This window comes from Salvia splendens, chromosome 6 (assembly GCF_004379255.2).
Source record: "Salvia splendens isolate huo1 chromosome 6, SspV2, whole genome shotgun sequence".
NCBI classification, from domain to species: domain Eukaryota; kingdom Viridiplantae; phylum Streptophyta; class Magnoliopsida; order Lamiales; family Lamiaceae; genus Salvia; species Salvia splendens.
The window spans coordinates 11,877,604-11,902,050 of record NC_056037.1 but is presented as its reverse complement, the minus strand read 5'-3'; the positions used below and the strand labels follow the sequence as shown (position 1 = coordinate 11,902,050).

Here is a 24,447-nt window from a genome sequence, read left to right as displayed (position 1 = left end):
GATCTTCTCAAAATATGGAAATCAATAACATTTTATTTCTTGGATTATTATTATTATTCTTTAATAACCAATCTATATTTTTATTAAATTAATATGATTAGATTTGGTAGATAAACACCAACTCTAATTTAGGGTTTGGAAACCCCAATTTTTAATTTTGGGAGATTCGTTTGGACAAGATAGGGGTCGTCGTCATCGTTTCAACTAAACCCTTACTGGCGCATAGGGCTTAGGGCTTTTAAAACCCTAAACGAGCCTAGGGCTTTCAAAACCCTAGACCCAATCGTTGTTGTCATCGTCGTGTGATGCAATCCTCCGCTGCTACTCGTGTTGTCGACTGCTGCCGTCTACACTGTTGCGTGCTGCCAGCTGCCGTCTACACTGTTGCGTGCTGCCATAAACTCTGTCGTCCTGGCTGCCACTGTCGTCCGCCGTTGCGCTAGTCACTCATCGTCGTTGCTTTAGTCGCTAGCAGGCCCACTAGAAGTCTTGTGGATTAGTCGGCATGCACCCACAACCACTGTCTGTTTCATGGGTTTAATGGTCGTCAGTCGCCGATTCCACCTAGCATTGACGACGTTCATATAATCGCAAGTTCGTTGCATTCTTCGAGTTGGTACATTCGTTCATCCAATAATTCATATAAAACACATAATAAAGTACGAATAAAATCATATTTTCGTGCAATTCACATATACACATGCATGATTTAAATATTTATCCAAATATTCAGAGCTAAAGAATTGACACCGATCTCAAGTCCCAATTAATGGTTGCGTTGAAAGATTTGCAAAACAATTAAATCTAAGTACACGGATCTATTCAAGTGATAATTTGGATTAAACAATTTGCATATAATTCATTGATTGCATGCATATTAATTAAATATAAACATGAATTCCAAGTGTTCATATGCTTTATATGCTTTAAAAAAATCGGTGATTGTTTGCTGTCTTTTCCAACTCATGTTCTTCGTAACTCAACCGTTGAAGATTGTAGATCTTCTGATCTTTAGTACCATAACTCCAAGTATAATCTTTGAGAAAATTAGATCATACCAATAGAACTTAAATGAGAGAAATAAGCCTTTAATGTTGAATGAGAAATTATGTAATTCATCTAAGAGTGGGGAGGAATGATATTCAAATTTCACAAGTATGGAGGCTAAGAGTGGTCCAATTAAAACAATTTTTCGTCAGAGGATTAGCGGGATAACAGTCGTAACGCCACTCATGTATTAATCACAATTGCCCAAAATATCAGAATTAATTATACCATACCAATGTTATTAGCTTCCTACGGAAGGAAACTAATAGACTAGTGCAAATCTTATACGTATAGTTAGTCAAGACCTATCTTTTGTGAAAATCTTCTAGTATTACTAAATTGTGAAATACAATATTTTCCTTCTGCAAGGACCCGATTGTATCAGCAGACATGATAATATGCTCCATGACCCTATTACAATGCATAAGCCCTAGAATCATTTACTTAATTTGTACAAGACATAACTAAATAAGCAAAACCATGTAATAAAATTAATTCTCCTTATAAACAAATTAAAGTGAGTAAAGACCTTACATATCCACAACCCTCAACATGCTTTTTCAATTGAGTCATGAAATACATTTGGTAAATATTGGAAGGGACAAGTTATAAATCACGGAGTCGAACTTATCATCTCCTTTAAAATGGCAGAAATACTTGGGATTGAGCTTTTGCACTGAGTGATCACGCAGCAATGATTGTCTAAGTGGTAATTCTTTTACTATAATTATTAAATTCAACTATGAATGTGATAATAATAGTAAAATGAGTAATTGCATATTTTCTCGAAACAGGATTCCAACGATGAAAAAACCATTTGTTTTAATTCAAATTGGGAGTGTTGGCGAAAAATTCCTTTGGAGAAACGGCAAAAGCCCTGTTTCTTCTTCTTCTTCTTCAACCAGTTTCAGGTATGAGAAATACAGCAATCCGGCGGCGGCGAGCGATCCAAAAACAGCGTAAACGAGAGGCGTCGCTGTATCGAAGAGCGTCACAGACGCCAGAGAAGCCACCGCGGTGCAGCCAGCGGAGACGAGCAGGTGATGAACGAGAGAGGCAAAGCGGTGGCAGGGGAATCGGAGCGCGGCGCCATAGGCTAGAAAGTAGAGGGCGGAGCTGGCGAGGGCGACGAGCATTGCGGTCGGATGGGCTGCGAAGAGGGATTGAGCGTGATCGTTGATGCCCTGATATTTGAGCTGTATGAATGATTGGAGAATGAGAATTGCGGAGCCGAAGATTCTGTTGAGCTGGTCGACAAGCTGCACCCGGGCGGAACGGGAGAGATTGCGGCCTAGGGTGCGGAATCCGGCATTGAGATGGCCGGAAATGGTCGTGAAAATGGTGTTTCTTGCGTTTTGCGGCATTGAGAGAGAGAGAGAGAGAGAGAGAGAGAGAGAGAGAGAGAGAGAGAGAGAAGACTGGAGTTGGTTTGTTGGTGGTGTGGGGTTCATGTATATATAATTGATAAGGAATTTTACAATGTAAAATGAATGTAATATGGAGTAATGTAGGAGTACTAGTTGAACCCTCACTATAAATAAATAAAGGTTCATTACAATTACACAAGGTTCAAATGGTTCAAAACTATTCAACTTTTTGCGCATTGCAAATTTGCAATTGTAGAGCACAAGCATATTAATTTCTATATGTGAGGGTTCAATAAGTCCACATGCTGACGAGCTTGTGTAATGTATTATTATGTATGTGATATGAATAGAATTATAGAAGCGAGTTTTGTAGAGTAAAAAAATGTTATGAATTTTAAGAAATAAATATTTAAATCCTAAACTATACATTTTATATCAATAATAATCGCTCAACCCTAAATCTTTAGGTGACACCGTGACACACTATATAATCTTATTTAAATAGCAAGGCATGATCATATTGAAATTCAGGGTACATATTACAAAAACAATTAAATTTATAGGACATAAAAGATTGATATTTAGTGCCACTTGTGCTTGTTAATAAGTTTGGATTATGTTTGTTTTTTTGGAAAGTCAAGATAAATTTTAAATAGGGAAGTTGTGAGATTGACTTTGAGCAATCTAAAGTGATAAATTAAATATGGGTGGCATTTGAAAATGGCCGTGGAATCCTTTTCTTTTATTACTTCGTTATATATACATTTACACCGTCAATCCTTCCCATATACACTTTGCATGGCGTTTAGAGCATCCACAATGGCGGCGAGCGGACCGGCTAGTCGGTCTCCGGCGCTCGCCGGTTCGCTCGCCGAACCATTGTAACCGGCGAGCGCCATTTCGGCGAAAAAACGGCGAGCGCACGCCGATCCGTGAGAGTTGGGCGATGCGCTCGCCGGTCCGCTCGCCGCCATTGTAGGCTCCGGACCGGCGAGCGATTTTTTCATTTTTTTTTTAATTTTCGAAACACTATATATACGCGCTTTGCACGTCATTTTCAACTCGTAATTAGGGGTCCAACGCGTTTGTGGCATATCGACTGCATTGTTGATATAATGTACGCCTGTATTATCATGCACAACATGATTGTCGAAGATGAAGGTGTACAACTGACTAGTTGGGCCAACGACGATAATGAAGTCTGTCCAAGCCACGGCATGGCCGCCCCCAACGTACGAACTGGGGTCCCGCACGATGAAGCCGGTCTCCTCCAAGCACATGCCGACATGCGCCAAACGAATGCTCATATTCGACTCCAAGGGGATTTAATTGAAGAGTTGTGGGTGCGGAGGACTGCACGACGTTTGTTTTTTTTAATTATGTAATTTTTTTAAATGTACTTTTTTTTAAATTTAAATAAAATTATTAGATTTTCCCGTATCTGTGTCGTCAATTTAATTCCGTATTTTGTGTGATTGTCAATTATTCAGCTTATATAATTTTGAGTGATGTGGCTAGGCTATTGCTGAGCTATTTGCTTCTCCTGATGATGTGGCAAAAAGATTTTTAGTGCTAATGATGTAGCAGGAGGAGTTTGTGGCTGGGCTATGTCTGAGCTATTGCTAGGCGAAAGCCATTGTGGATGCTCTTATATCAAATTGATTACCGAAATTTAATTTTTTTCAATATGGATATTAACTTTATAATTTATACCGTAATAGTTTTGTTCAATTTAAGTAATTATTTTATTCCACATAAAAATTAAAATATCATATACGGAGTAATATTTTCTATTTAGGTTGACTATAAACTATTTACACTTTCTTCTTTATTGCACAAATGTTTCCTTTTAGAAAAAATAGAGAATAAAGAAAATTAAATAACATAGAATTAAATTAATAATTCCAAAGAAACTTATAGAACTGGGAATTGATGTTATATTTTTGGCCCTTGCAAATTATGGACATTGCAAGATATCGTCGACCAGGGAAATTCTAATCTATAGTATTTTGTTTTAGTAAGTTTTGATTTTCGGAAGAATTTTAAAACAAATTTTACTGTTATTTATAAAAATGATGATGGTGGTGCATTTTATTTCTAAATAAATTTGCTAAGTGAGAAGATATATGTAGACGTCACCACGGTTCGGGAACCGGCGGTTCACGGTTTGGAACCGCCGGTTCCGGTTCAAGAAAAGCTTGAACCTGAACCGGCCCGTCCAAGGTAAAGGGTGCCTTGATACCGCGTCCATCCAAGCCCCTTGGCCTAGCGGTAAAGGGTGCTGGATACCGCGTCCATCCTGGAGGTCTCGAGTTCGAACCCTAGGTGGCGTAATTTGTCTTTCCTCCTTGTTATAGGAGTTGATTTGTAATTTCCTCCTTCATATATATGATATAAATATATGAAGTTAATTTAAAAAAAAAAAAAAAAAAAACCGGCCCGTCCAAGGTTCGGCGGTTCCGGTTTTTGAACCGTGAACCGGCGGTTCATCTCAACCGCCGGAACCGCTGGTTCCTATCCGGTTCCGGGCTGGTTCTGCCGGTTCATGGAATTTTTTTTATTAACATTTTAATTCAAGTAAAAAATGTAAATATACTTGCATAAATAAAATTAGAATAATGTGATGTACAAATGCAATTTTATTGATACAAATTACAACTTTAAAATTACAAATTACAACTTTAAAATTACAAATTACAACTTAAAATTTACAAATTACAACTTAAAAATTATAAATTACAAAAGACTTAAAGTCTTGATTACAATTTACAAATTACATTTTCGAAACAAATGGAAGAAAAAAAATAAAGGAAAAGGACTTGAGCTCAACTTAAATCTAAAATTTAAGTTGAGATGCATACGTATCATCAATGCTCAATTGCATTTTGGAATCAAAGTCCACGTGTTCTCTTACCTTGCTTACCTATTTGGCTTGATCGGAAGAATTGGCGGCCTACTCTTCTTTGTCGGGGAAGCAGTCTTGGTCGGTTTGTACTACTTGATTGTCCCAATCCGGTTCCTGGTCTCTAATTTCGGGCTGTACTACATGATATTTATGAAAATTGAAAGTGGAGAATAGAGAGTAGTGTGATTGTGTGAATATGATAACGCGAACAACTTGAGTAAATTATGAGCGCAAATAACGTAAACAACTTGAGAGAATGAGGATGGAGAATAGAGAAATTGAGATTGAGAAGAGAAATTCTTATTAACACAAGAATGGGGTGAGTATAAATGAAGAGGATGGGGGTATTTATAGGGGAAAATTGTGATTAAATAAAAAATAAAAAAAATTCAAATTTCAAAAATTTGAAAATCCGGCGGAACCGCCGGTTTTCTGTGTAAACCGCCGGTTTTTCGGTGGAAACCACCGGTTTCGTCAACGGTTTTCTGACGAAAACCAACGATTTTTGACCGGTTTCTGAAAAGGCTAGGGGTAGGTCGGTTTTAGGCCTGCAAAGTTGTCGGGAGCCGCCGAACTGCCGGTTCGGCCGGCGGTTCCGGCGAAACCGACAGTTTTGAACCGCCGGTTACGGTTCGTTCAAAAATGGAACTTGAACCGGCCACGTGGAACCGGCGGTTTCGGTCACGGTTTGAACCGCCGCCGACGGTTACGGTTCCGATTCCGAACCGCCAGTGACGGTTCCGGGCCGGTTCGGCTCGGTTTGGGGACCTCTAGATATATGGTGATGTATGAAATTTTTTTATTCTAAGTTACTGAATTTTCTTTATTTTCTACTCTCTTAGTTCACAAAAAATAGTCTTATTTATGAACCGAAGTAAGAGAGACGAAGAGAAAAAGTGAGTAAAATATGAGAGATGAGAGAAAAAATGGATAAAATGTGAGTAAAAGTTTTTATTTTTAAAATGAGATTAGATATTTTAAAATGACAAAATTAGACTATTTTATATTTTAACAATTTTTGTAGTGATAAAACAGATTTTTCTCGATATATATACAGTCAGGTATAACGGTCCAATAATTTTTGTAGGTATAAAACAGATTTTTCCAAATTCCAAACCGACTATACGTGATCCAAAATATGTGTACGATTTGTTGAATTACATGAATTTATGATCAGAATCCTACGCTCACTCAACTCCGGCGACTTACTCATCGCCGCTCTCTTCCACTATCTCCCGTTTCAGAAAACTCAAAACTGAGCCGCGGTTTTACTTTTCTCATCTGTGACTTTTCCTTGCTAAATTCTCATACATTTAACGACTGATTCTCAACAGACTTATAATTTATTTTTCTTAATTTCTTTGCTAATATGCTGGACTGATCATCATCGAGGATTTTAGGGATCTTATAAAACTTATTGCTTACTTTTTTTAGCAATCACTCTTCTCTCTATATAATTCTTTCTTCTTCTCTCAAATTGCCGGCGAAACTCACCAATCTACCACCACTTCCGCCGCCTCAGCCCCTTTTCTCGGACGTCAGCTCCCCGTGGAATTGTGCTCGGCGTTCTCTTCTCAACAACATCAAGAGGCCTTAATTTTATTGTTCATCAGGTCAACTTCTTCTTTCCATCTCTGTTCACTCTTTGTAATGAGATCTGCAAGTTTTCTCATTTTTCTGTTTTGGAGTTATGTATCTAACAATTGGAATAATGATATGTGCTAGTATATGATTACTGGTAAGCATCTTTAGTGGAAAGAGCATTTTGTTGATTTTGGATTTTTAAACTCTACTGCTGATTATGTGGTACTATTTGGGGAATTTCAGGTTGGGTTGATGATTGTTTTGATTCAATTGAATTTTAGATAAAAGATGTTTATGAATTCTGTTTGATCCACAAGGAGAGCTTTCATTCTTAGGGATATCAACAGATGTAGGGATTTCTTCATCCTGGACTCCTTATTCAAAATCAGCTGGTGCAGTCCAGATATCTTTTTGAGTTTGAAATAACTGTTTGGTTCTGAGCACCATTTTCATATGTGCACTTAACTAGCGAACTGTTAAGATTTGTACTTCACATCTATATGAGATTTTGATATTGTTCACAATAGCCATTTTGCTATGATGAGCTTTATTTCTATGTGGATTATTTTGGAACAGTCGGCTAAGTATAGAAGTAAAGGGCTACTTATATTGCTGTATCTCACTCTTGTTTTAAGAGCACTATCACATTTGACAGAATGAAGGCATAAGCATTTAGTGCATATAATTTTTCATATAATGTGTTGGTTTATTGCAGTTTCTTAAGCTTATAGTTTTTGCAAATAGACGGATGTTTTTAAAAATGTAAATTTCTGAAGAATTGAAATAAATGGATTAATTATAACCTACTGTTGCTACCTTTCTAAAGCTTATGGTGCCTCTGGCCATGAGTTTGTTATAAAGAAAAACTTCTCTATTCTAGCATTGGAGGTGTCATTTGGCTTTACAATTTACTCTATAAACCTTTGTTGGTCTTTTCAAATATATCCTCTTGCGTTATGCATTGAATCCGTGTTATTGTTTTGTATGAGGTTTTCCAGGTATATTTCTACCCGAATGGCATCTAGACGGAACGCCCAGTATAGTCGTCTTGCTGATGATGACGATAGCAATTATAATGGTGGTGGTCAAAATCGACATGACCCCAGATTTGATTATGCTCCCACAAGCTACGACAAAGTTCCTTGGAAATCAATAATTCTTGCAATCTTTTTGCTCCTACTTGGGTGCTTGCTTCTCTTGCTTGCAGTTTTCATCTTCACTGGTCACATGGGAGGGGAGTTCTCCCAAGCTTATGGCCTCTTAGGACTAGGTTTACTTACCTTCCTGCCAGGTAACTCGATAGCCTCTTTGTACAATTAATTATTGCCTGTGTTTGGTCTAGAGAATGGTAGTAAGTAGGAGTTCTACATAGTGCTCTAGTCGGTCTTCCTCTGGGGTAATCCATAACTCATATGCTCCACCCGTTAGTAAACCTTTTTTTGATTTGTATGGTTTTGGTGCAACATGCTTTAAATCAATAAATACTTTATGACCCGAATTCATCCATATCTCAGATGCAATTTGTTTCTGTAATTGCATGCCCAATGGCCCAGTTTCTGTACTTACTATTATGAAATGATTGTAGGATTCTATGAAACTCGGATTGCCTACTACTCGTGGAGAGGTGCCCAAGGATACCGCTTTGCCAATATTCCCGACTATTGAGGGTTTGCTTTGTTTGAACGCATCATATTTGTTTTTTTTACACATTTAGCTTCCTCTGTAAGAACTCGTGGCCATACATACTAATGTGTATAATATGTAGAACCAAGTGCGCGTAGTGTGTAAATTCTGTTTAGCTGCCACACACTGGTCACAATTGCTTACAAATGTCCAGACAAGTTTTGTATCGGAGAGCTTCTTTAGTTGAATCCATGAGCTGCTAACTATATATTTCCCTAAAGACTGACATTTATGTGTTCGTAAACTGATTCACAATGCAAAATGTCACATCTATTCACGAGCTACCTAAAGTTTTCTTTCATAAATAAGTACTTGCAATTGCAAATGAGTTAAAGAATGCACACGATATTGGAAGAAGACAGCAAGCAAAATTCCACAGTTCTTTGACATCTCTGTCGTTCACATACATCTCTGTCTCTGACAAGGCAATAATTAGTACGTTGATTGAGTAATCGATGAGTAATTGTGCCTAAAAATTTGTAAAAGATAATATTCTCAAAAGTGAAATGATCAGTATCAAATACTCCTATCTACCATAATAATGTGACATTTTTGAGTAAACACCATAAATAAGAATCAAAATCGATCCTTTAATGTTAAAAATAAAATCATATCGCAACACTTTTGCATGATTTTTAGAAAGTGAAAAACCAAACTCCATCGTGCTCCTGCTAAACAATGCACACAGTTAAAACTTAAAAGTATTAAATAGTATTTTTAATTCCCCAACATTATTAAATATTAATGGTAGAATGATACACATTTGATAGGAAAAAAAAACAATATTTTAGGATGACATAGCGGTTATAAGACGGAAAATAAGGTGGTTTAAACACTTGTAATAACAACGAGAAAGGAGGGAATACCCCAAATACTGTCCAAACAACGTTTCTATCTCCCATCTTCCCTTTTTCTTCTCTGTATCGTCAACAACAATAGATACAGAAAGGGAAAGAAAAAGGGTGGAAAATAGACAGGAGAAAGTTTCTGTTTGGATCCCCACATTGCCGGACCCACTTCTCCTTTCCCCCGGAAAGCCTTTGTTACACAGGTCCCACCTTTCCCTCTCTCATTTTCACACACTATGTGTGTGTATGTTTTTTGTCTTTCATGTATTTTTGGTTGAGTTTCCCATGTAAATTTCTTCTTCTAATCATATAAATGAATGAGGTTTTTGAATTTTGAGATTTCATTTTCTTGAAATGGCATTATTGAGATTTATCTTTAGCTATTGTATTTTATTGTTGTACGTTTCAATGTATCCCACTTTTCATCTACTTAAAAATGACAGTTTTATTAGTTAATGTTTTGTTGCTTGAATCCCATTTATAATAATGCTTGAAGGAGTAACAATGAATTTGATCAATGATAGTATCATAGTAGCAAATATTTGATGTTTATCTCCTTGTGAGCACTTAGGTAAAGTATCAACAAAAAATGGTGTGTTACATTGTTTCATCTGTTGATGTTTGCTATCTTTTATTTCAAGTGGTATGCCATTACTAGTTGGAAATGGTCATTAGTGTTGGATATGATTGGTATCTTGGTTAAATTTCCATAATTTTCTGAATTAGGCTCACACTTAGCACTCTTGATGTGTTTTTAGTTCATCAGGGGAAGTGGAGAATGCATTTCATGAATCTTTTTTCTCATCTTTGACCATTGAAAGGGGAGGACTGCACTTGTTGCAGCTGTAAGGTGCTTCGTTGTTCATAAATGTCATGCTAAGGTATGTGAGTCTAGCAAGCAGTATTTTTGATGAAAATGTATGCGATAGTGAGGCGCACCTTATATTTTGCAGAGATTTAGTGACTGAATTTCTATAATGGGTGCTTGTGTATCATCTCCATATATAGCAATTAAACCATCAAAAAGTAGTAGAGTAAGGAGGTACTATGGTCGCTCCAAAAAGAGACTCGTGAAATCAGCTTCAGAGGTAAACAGGAAGGGAGGTCACGTGTCCACAGATTTCGCTGTTAGTGAGTTTGTCCACACAACTACCAAATGCAGAAGATCATCAGTCTCTAATTCTACTTTCCATCTCACTCAGCTGCAATTTCACCACAGTCAAATTGATGTCAATGGTATGCATATCTTCTCCTCTAAACTCAGAATTCTAGTCTCCTATGTTCTTGCCAAACTTTATGAGCATGGCTATGTTAAAGAATGACGAGATATACTTATTTCGACAGCAATGTACCAGGAAGAATGGTTTGACACGGTCAGCTTACTGGAGTCCGACTCTGATGATGACTTTAGTAGTGTACATGGAGGTATACAATCACATACTACCAGCATTAGTTTATTGGGATCACCATCATTCTACTTTATTGTTGTGTAGATTATGTCCCATATGCAAATGGGCAAGTTCTTCACTGTGAAGTAGATAGCAAGAGTAATCTTAAAGACTTGTTCTCAAGCAAAAATGGAGTAATGCTAATAGATACCCAAAGAAAAGAGCGTTCTGGCTTAGTGAACAGTGAAGATTCTGGTTCTGTGAAGACACTAAAACTAGACCGGGCCTACTTGAGTTTTAACGGTATCAAAGTTGATACTAGTGAGCATGATGATAAGACGTCCGAGACCATAGTGAAGTCTGTCTTGCCGGCATTGGTTCCCACCTTAAGTGTCAACAACAAGATGCACAACGCAGAAACCCAATCTCAAAGAAAGTCAGCAACTATTATCAGGCTCTCCATCACAAAAAAGTCTATTGAGGAAGAAACAAATGAACTTTGTAAGTAACCTATTAAGCTTATTATGTGCCCAACTGAACAATCACATCCAGCTCTGATTTTAACATAACTCGATACAGGTGCATCAGCAACAAAGTATCTTTATCGCCCTAGGGCCGGCTTGTTGATTCCTTGTACAACTGACGGAAAGCCATCTCCTGGAAGTTGGTCCGAGATTTTGCCATCCACATTTAAGCTCCGTGGACCTAGCTTTTTCAAGTACGCATTGTCCCTGTTAAAAATGTTAAGACATATGATTCTACACATGTCTGAATGATGTAGTTTTGCAGAGACAAGAAGAAGGATCCTGCACCAGATGTCACTCCTTTCGTTCCAATCGGCGTGGATCTTTTTGCATGCCATAAAAAGATTAACCACATTGCTCAGCACTTGGAACTGCCTTCTATAACATCTGAAGGGGGAGTGCCCCCACTGCTAATTGTTAACATTCAGGTGATTGTGTTGTCCTATTCAAGAATAGATCATTGTAATGTGACTCTCAAACACTGGCTTGATGTGTTTTTTGTGTTGTTGCAGCTGCCCACATATGCACCTTCTATGTTTCTTTGCGAAGGGGACGGGGAGGGCTTGAGCCTCGTGCTATATTTTAAGCTCTCGGAGACTTTTGAGACCGACATATCTCCCCATTTCCAAGAAATGATCAAGGTACTATCATACATTTTTTTAGCTCCTGCAGAAATCTATCATGCATTTTCTCTATCAAATCAAATAAAAACAATTGATTGCAACACTAGTTATTGCTCTACTGTTCAAATTAGTTAAAGTGATTTCTTCTTACATGTTAGGATTCTGTAATAACTGCAATCTCCAAGTGTAATTTCGATTAGTGCCTTTCTCATTTTTTTTTTCATTTTGAATCCTTTTTGGCTGCAGAAATTTATCGAGGACGAAAAGGAGGTTGTTAAAGGCTACAGAAAAGAATCAACTATTCCTTTCAGAGAAAGACTGAAAATCATGGTTGGGGTGGTTAATCCTGATGATCTCGTCTCAAATAATACGGAGAGAAAGCTTCTTAACGTGTACAACGAAAAGCCTGTTCTTTCTCGCCCTCAGCACAGCTTCTATGAGGTGAGGGATTTCTTCTGCTTATGGATTGAATTGGTTCTTTTCTTCTTTCTTTAATTGTTCTGACTATTTCTAGTGCTCTTTTTTCGTTTCCTAGCTGCATATTGATCTTGATCTTTTACACAGGGTCCCAACTACTTTGAGGTTGATCTTGACATCCATCACTTCAGCTTCATAGCAAGGAAGGGACTTGATGCATTCCGTGAGCGGTTAGGCAATGGAATATTGGATCTTGGATTGACAATTCAGGTTAGTTAGAATTCTGAGAATCTCTACGTACATTCATGTATTCGAAATTACTACCAGTCTCAGTTGAGACGAGGTAAATATCATTGGTGTTAGGCACGCGAGAAGTGCTACACATGCATGGACGTGTATGATGGTCTATCGGCTAACAACAATCGTACATACAAGTATTCAAAATTGGTATTAAAGCTAGGTACACAAACTGACTCTGAAATTGTGCCGTTGCAAACAGGCTCAGAAGCCAGAAGAGCTTCCGGAGCAGGTCCTAGGCTGTGTGAGGTTGAACAAGATTAGCTTCGTCAACAATGGGCAAATACCAACAATCGTGAGGCTAGACGATGATGCAAGATAAAAAAAAAATGGTTTGATTTGTGATGTGGTATAAGTGTTGGAAATCCCATGACCAAGTTTGATGATTTAAATTATGTACTAATTGCATTACCCAAAATTATGTTTCAATAGAGACTGAATGCATAACTTTCCAGTGTTTGAATGTTCACTAACTTCCCAAAATTATGTCATAAGTAGAATTTTGTTAACTTCTCTAATTTTGAAATGGCTACGTGCCGGTATGGACTAATGCACTGGATTTCCACTATGTAAGTAAAATAATCACAATAATAAGTGTATTTAGTTATCACATAACTATTGCCCATGGTCTGGTTTAAATTACATTAAATCACCATGAACTTGAATCTTCACCGCAATGTGAGTATCCTTTTTCATTTCTTTCAAGGATAAGGATCTATCCAAATATTTAGTCATTTTATTATTTCATTTTATCAAACTTTTAATAATTGTAGCTATTCTGTTATTTTTCCAGTTACCAATTCTATCACGATAATTTCAAGTTTAATCAATTTTATCATTTTAATTTCACTCCAAATTAAATTGTTGAATTGGGACACAACATGCCGGAGTACTTTGATACAAAAAAAAGTAAGTTGGATACAAAATTGTTTTTATGTCACAAAACACCAACTCAAAAAGATGACGAGCTAGTAGTATAAAAATAAACTCAAAATATAAACAATAATAAAAAAAAGTACGTAGTATAAATTAAGTATTGCTGAAATCATTACTGTAATAAGAAAAAATATATATAAGCAAATGAACATAGAACTAGGGATATCAATCGAGTCACTTCAGCGGATTTCGAGCCAATCCTATTTAGGTTGTGGATTAACCGGGTACGAGCTAATCAAATCGCAATTTTTATCGAATTGTAAAATATTCAATCATAACCCTAAGTATTCGGGTTTAAGGTTAGCCCAGTATGCTAATAGGGTTGCCACCTATAAATAACATGTGATGAATTCAATATATAATAATAAAAATTAATCATATTTATAGAATGTAAAATATTTAATTATAATAATTTTGAGATATATGCTTATAATAAAATATGATTACATATTTGTTTATTTATTTATTATTATATTAAAATATAATGTATATTTAATACTAGTATAAAATTGAAGTTGGTTTTTTTAGTTATTTATATTAAAAAACACATCAATGAAGTATCGAGTTAAGTGTCAAATAGACTAATAGTAAAAATTAATTGCACTTAGGTCTAATCCACCGGGCCAGTTCATCGGGTTTCAGGTTAGCCTACTAGCACTATGAGCTAATCAAGTTATAATTTTATTGAACTAAAAATTCCGAATCTTAACCCTCTAAAATTTAGTAGAATATTCGGTCAGCCTATAGATTGCAATATGTACTGACATCCATACATACGATGAAAAGTTTCAATATTAAATTTAAAAAATAATTACTGAGTGACACAAACCGAAGCATAAGGGTGTCCACTATAGAGGTGGCGCGCCGGCCGCCCCCATTCCGCTGCCGCCCCGCTGAGCTATAGTGGAGGAAGCGTCCGCCCCGAGGCGGACGCCATTTTTGGGGCGGAAGGCCCTCCGGCGAGTTTTATGCAAGGACGCGCCGGGCACCGATCGCCGCGCCTATAGGCGTGCCAGCCGCCCCATAGAATTCGGAGGAGAGGTGGAAGAAGGGGTTGGAGTCAGAGGGGGTTTGGGTGGCTGCGGAGGGAAGGGAGGGTGTGGAGGAGGTGCGGGAGCTGCTGGACCTTGATGTTTTGGATTGTGAGGTGGTGATCTTCGCCGCCGGCGACGGTGGTGGCGGAGGAGGCCATGGTTTTTTTTTTGTTGATTTTGGTTGAGAGGAGAGTATGCATGTGGATTTGATTTGTGGTGACGTGAAGGAGATGTACTCCATCATTGATAATTATTTGTATTTTTATGTGATTAATAAATAAGTTAATTTTAATGTATAATTAGATATCAATCTTTAATTATAAGAAAAAAATTGGAAGGATGAGATTAAGTGAAATTTTGGGGCTATTGGAAGTGTCCACTTTATAGCTACATACAACTTTTTTTGTGAGCGCAGACAAATAAATTGGAGTTGTGGACAAAAAAGGGTGGGACTATTGGGATTGTCCGCCGATAGTGAACAAAGCAGACCACACGTGTGACGTGTAAATAGTGTCCACTAATCGATTACCCAATCAAAAAAATGATTTCAATTTTCAAAAGACAAACGTAAATCGATTACTTATTTAACAAATTGAAACACAAATTTTCAAAGATGAAATAAACATAAAAAGAATTTAAAAATGTTGATAGAGGGGTAAAGGAGGAATTTGAGTGAGAGCTTAGCCCTAAATTGGGGTGTGTGATAGTATAAATAAGGGGAAGGAGAAATGCAATTGAAACGAAAGCAGCGCCGTAGGCCGAGCGCTTCCCCCGGGAGAGAAGGGGTGGCGTGGTATTCCACGAGAGAGGTTTTACGTGGCGCACGTTAGTGTGATCGGCGCACAACAATGGGCTCTTCCGTCGCTTTGCTGCTTTTGTTTCTGCAGCAAACAGCGGCGGTATTGCCCTACATCTCTCTCACCTTTATTTCAATTTATGATTTCTTTTCTCTGTTTCCAAAAAATTGGTTTGATTAAACGGTATCTCACAATTGCATAAGGAGTATTGTTATTTGAAGTCTGAAAGTGCAATGCAATCATTTCTAATCGGCTATTTAACCAATCTACGTTGATTCATGTTGATACATTGATTGATGAAAAAATTAGATGGATTGTCGATAAGATTTTGATTTGTGATTACTATTCGATCAATCACTAATTATATTTGTGTTAGTTTTAAATTCCTTTAAAATCGTCTGCCAATGATGCAGATCATATTTGCTACTCTTGATGGTATTACCATCTGATGATTATTTATCCACCAAGATCTCTGAGGCATTTTCTACACTGATCAACTTTTTCATTTGGCTTTAGCATTTTTTAATTTTAATTGGGGTGTTCTTGTATTGAATTAAAAATGATACTGTGTTTTGTTATTGATAGGATGATGTTTCATAAACTGATATTCTAATGGAGGGAACATGATGTTGTGCAATATATAGAAAGTAAAATACCAACCCATGAACATGAAAATTAAATTACTCAGTATTATACAATATACACTCTTGAGGAAAAGAGAAAAACAAAAGGAATTAAGAAGAGAACAGAATAGGTCTCTCCACAAGGCAAAAAGGGGTTGGGGGAATTGATTGTATTCGGCTTTGGCTATTGCTACTCTTTCAAATGACCCAAGTTTCAAACTTGGGACACTAAAGATGGTTGCTTTGGTGCTATGCCAAAAAGTCTAGAGTTAGAGAATTAAATATTTGGAGGGTCAATCAAAACCAAGCCACAAAGCTTTGAGATGTTCATTTCCTGACTTTGGATCTCTTCATCACACATCTGCACACATTATAGTTTCTTCATTTCAAACAATTTAATTCCATTATTCTTAAACAATCGGCGTAGCTGTAGAGAAACGTTACGATCTTCCAAGATCTTTGCGTTGTTCTGACATATACACGATCGGCCCTGAAAAAGTCACCTTGCTCTTCCTCCTTATATTGCTACTATCCTATTTCAATCCAAACACATTCTCTAGTAAACATTTTGGGATTATGATATTGAGTTATAACGTTTTTTTTGTCTCATTACCGTGGAAAAAGGCTGAGGCTCAGATTCGAGATGATTGGCATATAAGTGGTGGCGCCTGGAGATGTCGTGCATAGGGAAAGCGGAATGTTGGATGGGCACAGACTTGGTGGTTGATGTTTGCGATTCCTCTGTCATTCTTGATGCCTGTGACATTGTATCGTAATCTGCTTGTTGAAATGATGATGTCCTCCCACTTCTTCTCATAAATCCATTTCCACTCTCCTATAAAAACACAACCTCCATCAAGCTCAACAACATACATTACATCACCCAGAGCTAGAGAGAATGAGAGAGAGATGAACAACCTCGCTTGATCCTCCGTCTATGGATGATTTACGGATTTTTCTTGGAAGTCTACTTGTAGCACCAGCTTTCCTTCTGAACAAAAATGAAACTATTGTCATCTATCTATTCTGATCCCATAAATGAAGATGTTCATATGAAAGAAAACGAGTAACCTTTTTGCATCTTCGCGATATTTGGCGTCTATCTCTTTGTTGGGCGGGTACTTGGGCAAGTTTGATGGATCACATGCATATGGCTTCGTACGGAAGTACTGAAATGTGCATATATGTTATTTTCATAAAACTTAAATTATTACTAGCAATAAAATGAAAGATTAGGTTGATGGTGATTATCACCTTTGAGGAAAGAGCGGACGAAGCACTTCCACGCTTGTGAGGTTCAAACGAAAGAAACGTCTCTATAAGGCTAGTGGCGCCTTTTGGAAACTCTCTACACCGTTCGTGAAGTGTGCTTTCGTAGGATTGTTGTGGTTTAAACATCTGAGCTAGAGGAAGTTTTGAGCTTTTCCAGTAGTCCTCTGCTGGAGTACCACAAAGTTTGAAGATTTTGTGCAATTGTTCCACCTGCACATGTGAGATATTGTTGTAGTTATTTTTGTTTCATATGCCAACAAATTCCAACTAGAATGAAGAAAACATCAAAAAAGGATTAGAAAAAGAAGTCCAAACCTCAGTTCTACCCTTAAGGAGAGGTCTTCCAATGAACATTTCAGCAAAAATACAACCAACGCTCCAGAGATCGATGGCCTCGCCATAGTTGGTGTCGCCCAAGAGAAGCTCGGGAGGGCGATACCACAATGTTACTACCCGGCCAGTCAAGTTCTGCTGCTTCTTAGGTTTGGCAAAGTTTGCAAGCCCAAAATCAGCTATTTTCAAGACCCCTTGATTGTTTACTAGGATGTTGGACGACTTGATGTCTCGATGCAATATTCCTCGCGAGTGGCAATGCTCCATTCCACTCAACAACTGCTTCATGTAGCATTTTATCTGAGAGTCGGTGAACTTGATGTCGGGACAGGACACGAGGCCAGAAAGATCATGCTCCATATATTCGAAAACGAGGTATATATGAGAAGACAATTTAGAAGTGATGATGCCCTCGAGCTTCATCACGTTAGGATGGTCCAGTCTCCGCAAAATCCGAATCTCACGAGCCATGAATTTAACGCTCTTTGGTTGGAAACTGTCGAACCGCACCTTCTTCACTGCAAAGGTTTTTCCGCTTTCTATATGTCGTGCCCGATACACCTCACTATATGTACCTTGTCCAATCTATTCGGAAATCCATTAACAAAAGTTCGAAATAATTAAATCAATCAATTCTCTTCCAAAGTAATCGACTCGTATTCAACTTTTGAGCCATTCCAATGTAGTTGGCTCATATTTATTTGCAAAATATGTATTTTATCCCTTACTTTATTCTCTCTCATACTTTAATATTTAAACAACAATTTTTAAAATCACGTTTTCAAAAGATATGCACCAACTAACTTGGGACAAAGGGACAAAGGAAGTACAAATGAGCCATGCATAGAAAATACTAATAGCAATAGGGAATTAGGGATGGATAAAGTAAAAGGATAAGTAGGTATGTATACCTTTTCTAATCTTTTGAAAGAGTCCGCTCTTAAAGGCAGCATGCCTTCAATGACTTCCCCCGCGGCGGCAGATAGCCATGACGGCCATCCTGCCGCCACGTGCTCTCCTTCCGTCATCCTCCCAAACTTAAAGCTAAAAAGAGCAGCCTTCCTATTCACGGAAGAATGCCGCGAGCTATCCTTCTCCTTGATGTACACCTCTTCCTCATCCTCCACCAGCCCTTCCTCCTTCTCCGGCTCCTCCTTTATCCCCTCCAGCGGCCCATATGATGTCGTGCTGTGCAGCAGCGACGAGGCTGCGGACGGTCGCCGCCGACCATTAATGTTCCTCCTCCGCGACGACGTTGAGGAGTGGCGACGGCGGTATTCAGGAGACTCGGTCTGCGTATTCTTCGAGTTAATGCAACCCATGACCCGCTATATGCCCATACACCGGGGTCCAATACCGCGATGTGTTCGGACCCGCCCAGATGGGCGAACGGGTCAGGTGTTGGAAGGGGTGCGATGCAAAATGAGATTCACATTCACCACCCCTTACACAACATCTCGCTCGTGTTCCCTTGATAGAGAAGAACTTGTTGCAGTGGAGTTTGTTTTCTTCCTCTTGAGAAGTGGCGGAGGAAAGGAAAGGAGAGAGAAAGAGAGAGAGAAAGAGAGAGTGTGGAGAAGAGGAGAATCGATGAATGTCAATTTGCTGCCCATTTTTGTTGTTTCTATCACGGGTGTGCTGTGTTTCGCGGTGCGTGCGGAGAGCTAAAGGCCGATATTCATTCACTATTTTCGTTTCTCCAATGATTATTAAGCTTGTTGCATATTTTGTTTTGCTCTCCTATTCTATATACTATTTGATACTAATTTATAACGAGACGAGACAATACATTTTTATCATAAAGAAGATCAATATCAATCTCAATCTTTGATGTAACAAAGGTCCATAAATAAATATAATCCTATATCTAAGCAAATGTTATAATTAAACACACTAAGTTGACTGCATCTAAATACATTATACACACCGAGTATATGCTCCCCTATAACAACACCCCCAGAATTCAATATTATTAACATTTATCACATTCTTGTTTAATATCAATCGCAGGTACAAAAATAAAAGCCAAGTACAACTATAGATCTTTATTTAATCTTACAGTATAGGGGGAGATTCTGCCGTGCTGCATTGCGACTCTTCTTCCCTCGTCTGAGTAAACAGGTTGAAGATGCAAAAGCTACAGAAGGCCGTGTTTTTTTTGTGAGGGCACATCACGTTGCAATATGTTCTTCTTTGAGCTGTAAAGTTGTTGGTATTTGGTCTTTGTTTCCATAGCCAATTTCTGAAAGGTCATTTGATGCTGTAACCTTTTGTGTTTTCACATGCTGACTCGCTGCTCCATGCTTCCCTATCGGGATGTCATGGTTATGCTTGCCCTCGTACGTGGTAATGACTGATTTCGGATCTGCTGAAGCCCTCTCTACATGTTTACGTACATTACACCCTGCATATGTACATCTGTAGTAACTCCTGCACATGCACACAAAACTACGGTTTACTTCTTGAAGATTCGGTATTTTGATCTTCATTGCTAGGATTTCTCCAACCATACCTCTTTTAATCGTTATAATCAAGCAAGTAAGCTTATATTATGTAAGTTAACAAGGGCAAATTCAGAAAATGCATCAAACTCATATCTGCAAAGAATCGTATATCCTACTCCGTACTCTATGCGGAATTGATTATCCAAACTATAGGTATATAATTTGATGGACTGAACAATTTTGAGCTTGTCTGATATTGTAATGTTTTCAATATACTTGAAAGTCGAATCATATGTATTGTCAATCAAACCTACCACCCAATGCCAACATGGTCCAAGATAATTGTCCGGTTACACAGGTGATATGTTATTAAAGGTGAAAGGTGAAACATGGATTAAAATTGTCATTCAAAATTTGTCAATACTCGGTGTGTGTTCGTCTCCCAGTTCTTTAATTTATTCATATAATCAAGGTGACTAGAATTCAGATGAGTGCAAGCAGATACTAGGTACAAATTTATTAGCAGTTTACCTTGGATGAGGATTTCCCTTGACCACTTTCTGCCCATATTTTCTCCATTTGTAACCATCATCCAAAAGATCAACTTCACTTCTCGTCTGCAACACAATCTTCGAGTCTGGAGCTGCTTGATGCGACGAAGCTGGTACAGATTGACTATTATCCAGGCTTCTGCAATTCCAAGTAAGTTTGCTTGTTTGAGATGATATATGATAGATATAATAGGAGAAAACAAGAATAGGGGAAGGAAGATATTATTTTGACCTTCTTTTGGCAGTTGGTACATCAACATCACCTTCATCTACCACTATTGCAGTGTCTTTTGTGCCGTCTTTATGAGTAGCGACTGTGTAAGGATCAAATGACTGCTGAGAAGTTGTGGGGGGATTTTGGGACTCACTTAACCTTGCAGTTTCGGTCTGTTTCTGAGAAGCGAGAACAGAATTCACCTGGGCATTTGTTGATGTATCCAAAGCCAAACTATCTTTTCCCCCTTTAGTGGGTTTAGGAGGATCATGGTTGTGCTGCCCTTTATACGTAATCTCAGATATATGGCCATCTAAAGTTCGCTCGACCTTCTTCCTGACAGGACAATTCGGATGTGTACATTTGTAGTAGCTTCTAGGGCATTCACTTGCCTTGACATTCTTCTGCCCGTATTTTCTCCAGTTGTAACCATCGTTTGCCGGTTTATCAGTAGCAGCAGTTTTACCAGATTGGGAAGCTTCGGCTGACTCTTTGTTCATGTTCTCAGGATCAGGAGGCGAAGGTTTTGTCGGCTGCATGAGAGCTTCCGTCTTTGCAGAGGAAGAATGGTTAGCTATGGCTTCTGCGGATGAAGAATGCTGAAAATCTTCTTGTATGTGCATGATAGAGTGAGACAATGCCGCCTGAGCAGTAACGTGCGCTAGGGCTTGCTGGTGGGACATTCCAAAGGGGCTCTGTGTGAAATCAAATAAGCCATTACTCAGAGCATACCAGATTGACTACCAACTTACTCAGCTAGAAAAATATTTCCCATCAAACTTGCTACAATCATAGAGATTTAAAATCTATTCTTCTACTCCCATCAAACTTACTACAAGCGAACATAGCTTGAATGACATCAAACATGCTTTTATATGACAGACTAAAACCACTAACATTAATATCCATACAAGAACAAATTCCACCAAAATGACAACAAACTATGGATATGTTCACGCACAATCAAACGGTCAAGTTGGCTAAAAACAATATTTGCAATTGGAATACTAATAGCACAAGCAAGGCAAGAAACATGAAGTCAAAATTCCCAGACAAACATTTTGATCACTACATTACTGGAATTAGAATAAAATGGTGAGTAGCAAGCAATAGCAGGGTGTGGAGACTCAAAGTTGCTTCACACCTCCTTCAGCGTATGGCGTTTAGGTTATCGACTTATCGTACATTTTTTGTGAAGGAATGTTTGTAGCTTACACATTCAGTACACGATATAAGGTGGAATAAAGCCCATCATCAGGATATAATAGTTGCTTTTCTCACCCATATTGCACTTAGACGAGTACTACTTTTTCCTTTTCCGGTGACTTCCATGTTCGATTTTCGGTAAAAAAGAAGAAGAAAGTTTTCATCTTGTGATCTATAGGGTTTTAGGTGTATTAGGCTTTTATCTTGATCTTTTTCATAAAAATTGCAATTCATTTCATTCTAGGGCTTCAATTCCTAGACGACGAATACCAAATTAGTTCAAATCCCACATGTAATTTCATTCGATAACGCAAATACAAAATCCAGTAACATATAGATATGCATTGCAAGAGCTAATTCGATGAAATTAAGAGCGTACCTGAAGCGGCGACATCAATCCGGACGGACTAAGCCCCGGCGGCACCATGAACACGGGAGTGATACTCATACTCTTTCTCCCTTCAGTATTATTCCCAGAATCAGAAACCCTGGCGTGGGAATCAGCCAGCGGCGACGCCATGGCCAAGAGCTGAGAGAAGGAGAAAGGGCTCTGCTCCGGGAAGAAGCTAGACACCAAAGTCATCGGGCCCGGGCTGAACCCAGGGCCCGACCCGTTCGCGTACAGGAACCCCGCCGAGCCACGCGGCGGCACCTGTATCGTTGGCTTGGCTCGCGAACTCGGCGGCGCGTCTCCCACAGTTTGACCCATTGCTTGATTGATATGGAATTTTGCTACTGGGCACAATTTAATTTACAACAAGATAAGATTACAAAATTTAATTGAAGATGAAGAACAAGGCGAGGATTATTGCGCTGAAAGATAGTGGAGTTTTCGCTACTTGATTTGATTACTGTAATTAGTTGGGATGATGCAAGTTTTATTACAAGAGAATTTATGACTCATCAATCGACTTACGTCTCCACGTATTTCATTCTTTCTAACTTTAGGGCATTAGGGCACCCGCAACGCGTGCCGCCGGCGTTCCGCGTGCCGTTCCGCCGGAACGGTTTTGCCGCGGAACGCGTTGCGGCGCACCGTTCCGCGTGCCGACGGCACGGAACGCGGCACGACTTGTGCCGCCACGCGCTCGGGCGACGTGGCGCTCCCCGCTTCGTGCGTGCTTCCCACTCGCCGGCCCGCGAGTGGGACACGTCAGCGATGACACAATAATTAAATTTTTTTTTAAAAATATATTTTTATAAATTTTTTTTTAAACGGTCATATTACCGTTTTTTTAACTTTTTTTTAATTATTTTTATTTTTATTTTCTTATTCTATAAATACACCTAATTATTACATTTCACACACAACTACACATCTACTCTTCCTAAACCAACATCAATTCCTCTCCAATTTTCTATTTCAATCTCCTTCACAAAATGTCCGGCGACGGGAATTACGGCGGTGGCGGCTCCGATGGGTGGGATCTCAACGCGTTCGGCGATTGGGAGACCATGTACAACACACTAGGTGGTTCCGGGTCGTCGACGCCGGGCACCCAGGGGTCGGCGACGCCGGGTGGGTACCAACCACCCACTTTCAATGTGGATGCCTACGCTCGACCACCCGGCTCGCGGCTTTCTCAGGGTTTGTCCCAGATTCGGGAGGATATCCCCGTAGAACCCACCCAGGGAGGAAGCCGAGGCGGTGGAAGCTCTAGGGCTGCGTCTGAGGCACCCGAGGAGGAGGAGGAGGAGGAACTGGAGGATCTGGGCCGGCATCCGTACAACAACGAAGAAACTAAGGCGGTGTACACCGCCTGGCTCACCGTCTCGTACGATCCCATCGTCGGGAACCAACAAGCCGCCAAGTGCTTCTGGGAAAAGGTCCGTGATGTCTACCACCAGACTAAGCCGAAAGGGGCCCGGAAGCGCAAATATACAATGCTCCGTGCTCACTTTGGCCGAGTCGACGCACAGGTCAAAAAATTTTGCGGCATCTACTCGGCCGAAGCGGCGAACTACCAAAGCGGAGCTTCGGGCGCCGACATTCTGAGGGCGGCTTTGCGCGTCTTCTACCTGGACACCGGTCTACAGTTCAAATATGTTGATATTTGGCAGCTCGTCAAGGACGAGGAAAGGTGGGCCGGCGGTGTCCGCTCGAGCTCGGGCTCAACCTCAAAGCGCACGAAGCACACGGCGAGCGGCCACTACTCGTCTGGTGACACCGATGAGGCCAGCGAGGGTACACCGCAGGTGTTTGGGGGTACGGGGGATCCAACGCCCGACGAATACGGGGGATCAGCCGTGGGCGCCGTCGGCCGCAAGGGACGAAGGCGGCGAAGACGGCTAGAGCGAGGAAGGGCCGAGGCGAATCAAGCCAGTCGGCCTCGGGATCGGGCTCGCGGGGAGGC

At 39.4% G+C, this 24,447-nt stretch overlaps 4 protein-coding genes, 1 long non-coding RNA gene and 1 other non-coding gene across 6 annotated transcripts; 4 read left to right on the top strand and 2 right to left on the bottom strand.

Annotated features, from left to right (window-relative positions):
* Positions 1–6,420: 6,420 nt before the first annotated feature.
* LOC121809505 (transmembrane protein 230-like) lies at positions 6,421–8,806 on the top strand. The gene is made up of 3 exons (XM_042210161.1): positions 6,421–6,932; positions 7,902–8,194; positions 8,489–8,806. The coding sequence occupies exons 2-3, from the start codon at positions 7,918–7,920 to the stop codon at positions 8,566–8,568; spliced, it is 357 nt and encodes a 118-aa protein (XP_042066095.1). The 5' UTR covers positions 6,421–6,932; positions 7,902–7,917; the 3' UTR covers positions 8,569–8,806.
* Positions 8,807–9,485: 679 nt separating this feature from the next.
* On the top strand, positions 9,486–13,175 carry LOC121809824. Its single transcript, XM_042210631.1, has 11 exons — positions 9,486–9,637; positions 10,193–10,315; positions 10,388–10,670; positions 10,779–10,859; positions 10,928–11,323; positions 11,402–11,540; positions 11,612–11,774; positions 11,859–11,987; positions 12,216–12,410; positions 12,534–12,656; positions 12,886–13,175. Exons 3-11 carry the CDS (start codon positions 10,412–10,414, stop codon positions 13,003–13,005), a joined length of 1,605 nt encoding a protein of 534 aa, XP_042066565.1. The 5' UTR covers positions 9,486–9,637; positions 10,193–10,315; positions 10,388–10,411; the 3' UTR covers positions 13,006–13,175.
* A 2,230-nt stretch (positions 13,176–15,405) lies between these two features.
* Positions 15,406–17,162, top strand: LOC121809825. Its single transcript, XR_006052310.1, has 2 exons — positions 15,406–15,552; positions 16,698–17,162. It is a non-coding gene; the product is annotated as an uncharacterized LOC121809825 (long non-coding RNA).
* LOC121810134 lies at positions 15,850–15,930 on the top strand. Its single transcript, XR_006052392.1, has one exon. It is a non-coding gene; the product is annotated as a small nucleolar RNA SNORD24 (small nucleolar RNA).
* LOC121809823 (protein IMPAIRED IN BABA-INDUCED STERILITY 1-like) lies at positions 16,092–19,240 on the bottom strand. The gene is made up of 8 exons (XM_042210629.1): positions 18,590–19,240; positions 17,661–18,263; positions 17,328–17,555; positions 17,145–17,242; positions 16,992–17,064; positions 16,687–16,908; positions 16,504–16,606; positions 16,092–16,437 (listed from the first exon to the last, which is right to left on the bottom strand). The coding sequence occupies exons 1-7, from the start codon at positions 18,998–19,000 to the stop codon at positions 16,514–16,516; spliced, it is 1,728 nt and encodes a 575-aa protein (XP_042066563.1). The 5' UTR covers positions 19,001–19,240; the 3' UTR covers positions 16,092–16,437; positions 16,504–16,513.
* Positions 19,241–19,468: 228 nt separating this feature from the next.
* On the bottom strand, positions 19,469–22,970 carry LOC121808489 (probable WRKY transcription factor 4). Its single transcript, XM_042209017.1, has 4 exons — positions 22,473–22,970; positions 20,906–21,582; positions 20,654–20,812; positions 19,469–20,108 (listed from the first exon to the last, which is right to left on the bottom strand). Exons 1-4 carry the CDS (start codon positions 22,800–22,802, stop codon positions 19,850–19,852), a joined length of 1,425 nt encoding a protein of 474 aa, XP_042064951.1. The 5' UTR covers positions 22,803–22,970; the 3' UTR covers positions 19,469–19,849.
* Positions 22,971–24,447: the final 1,477 nt, after the last annotated feature.

What these genes read in the sequence shown, in the direction of transcription:
- LOC121809823 (XM_042210629.1), bottom strand. Translation starts at nt 19,000, where the DNA reads ATGGGTTGCATTAACTCGAAGAATACGCAGACCGAGTCTCCTGAATAC. An exon ending in CTTTCAAAAGATTAGAAAAG is followed by an intron (nt 18,264 to 18,589) that starts GTATACATACCT and finishes ATTTCCGAATAG; the next exon opens with ATTGGACAAGGTACATATAG. An exon ending in TCCTTAAGGGTAGAACTGAG is followed by an intron (nt 17,556 to 17,660) that starts GTTTGGACTTCT and finishes TCACATGTGCAG; the next exon opens with GTGGAACAATTGCACAAAAT.
- LOC121809505 (XM_042210161.1), top strand. Translation starts at nt 7,918, where the DNA reads ATGGCATCTAGACGGAACGCCCAGTATAGTCGTCTTGCTGATGATGAC. An exon ending in TTTACTTACCTTCCTGCCAG is followed by an intron (nt 8,195 to 8,488) that starts GTAACTCGATAG and finishes AAATGATTGTAG; the next exon opens with GATTCTATGAAACTCGGATT.
- LOC121809824 (XM_042210631.1), top strand. Translation starts at nt 10,412, where the DNA reads ATGGGTGCTTGTGTATCATCTCCATATATAGCAATTAAACCATCAAAA. An exon ending in CGTGGACCTAGCTTTTTCAA is followed by an intron (nt 11,541 to 11,611) that starts GTACGCATTGTC and finishes GTAGTTTTGCAG; the next exon opens with AGACAAGAAGAAGGATCCTG. An exon ending in TGCTAATTGTTAACATTCAG is followed by an intron (nt 11,775 to 11,858) that starts GTGATTGTGTTG and finishes GTGTTGTTGCAG; the next exon opens with CTGCCCACATATGCACCTTC.
- LOC121808489 (XM_042209017.1), bottom strand. Translation starts at nt 22,802, where the DNA reads ATGGGTCAAACTGTGGGAGACGCGCCGCCGAGTTCGCGAGCCAAGCCA. An exon ending in GATTGATGTCGCCGCTTCAG is followed by an intron (nt 21,583 to 22,472) that starts GTACGCTCTTAA and finishes GATTTCACACAG; the next exon opens with AGCCCCTTTGGAATGTCCCA. An exon ending in AAGGGAAATCCTCATCCAAG is followed by an intron (nt 20,109 to 20,653) that starts GTAAACTGCTAA and finishes GTGCATGTGCAG; the next exon opens with GAGTTACTACAGATGTACAT.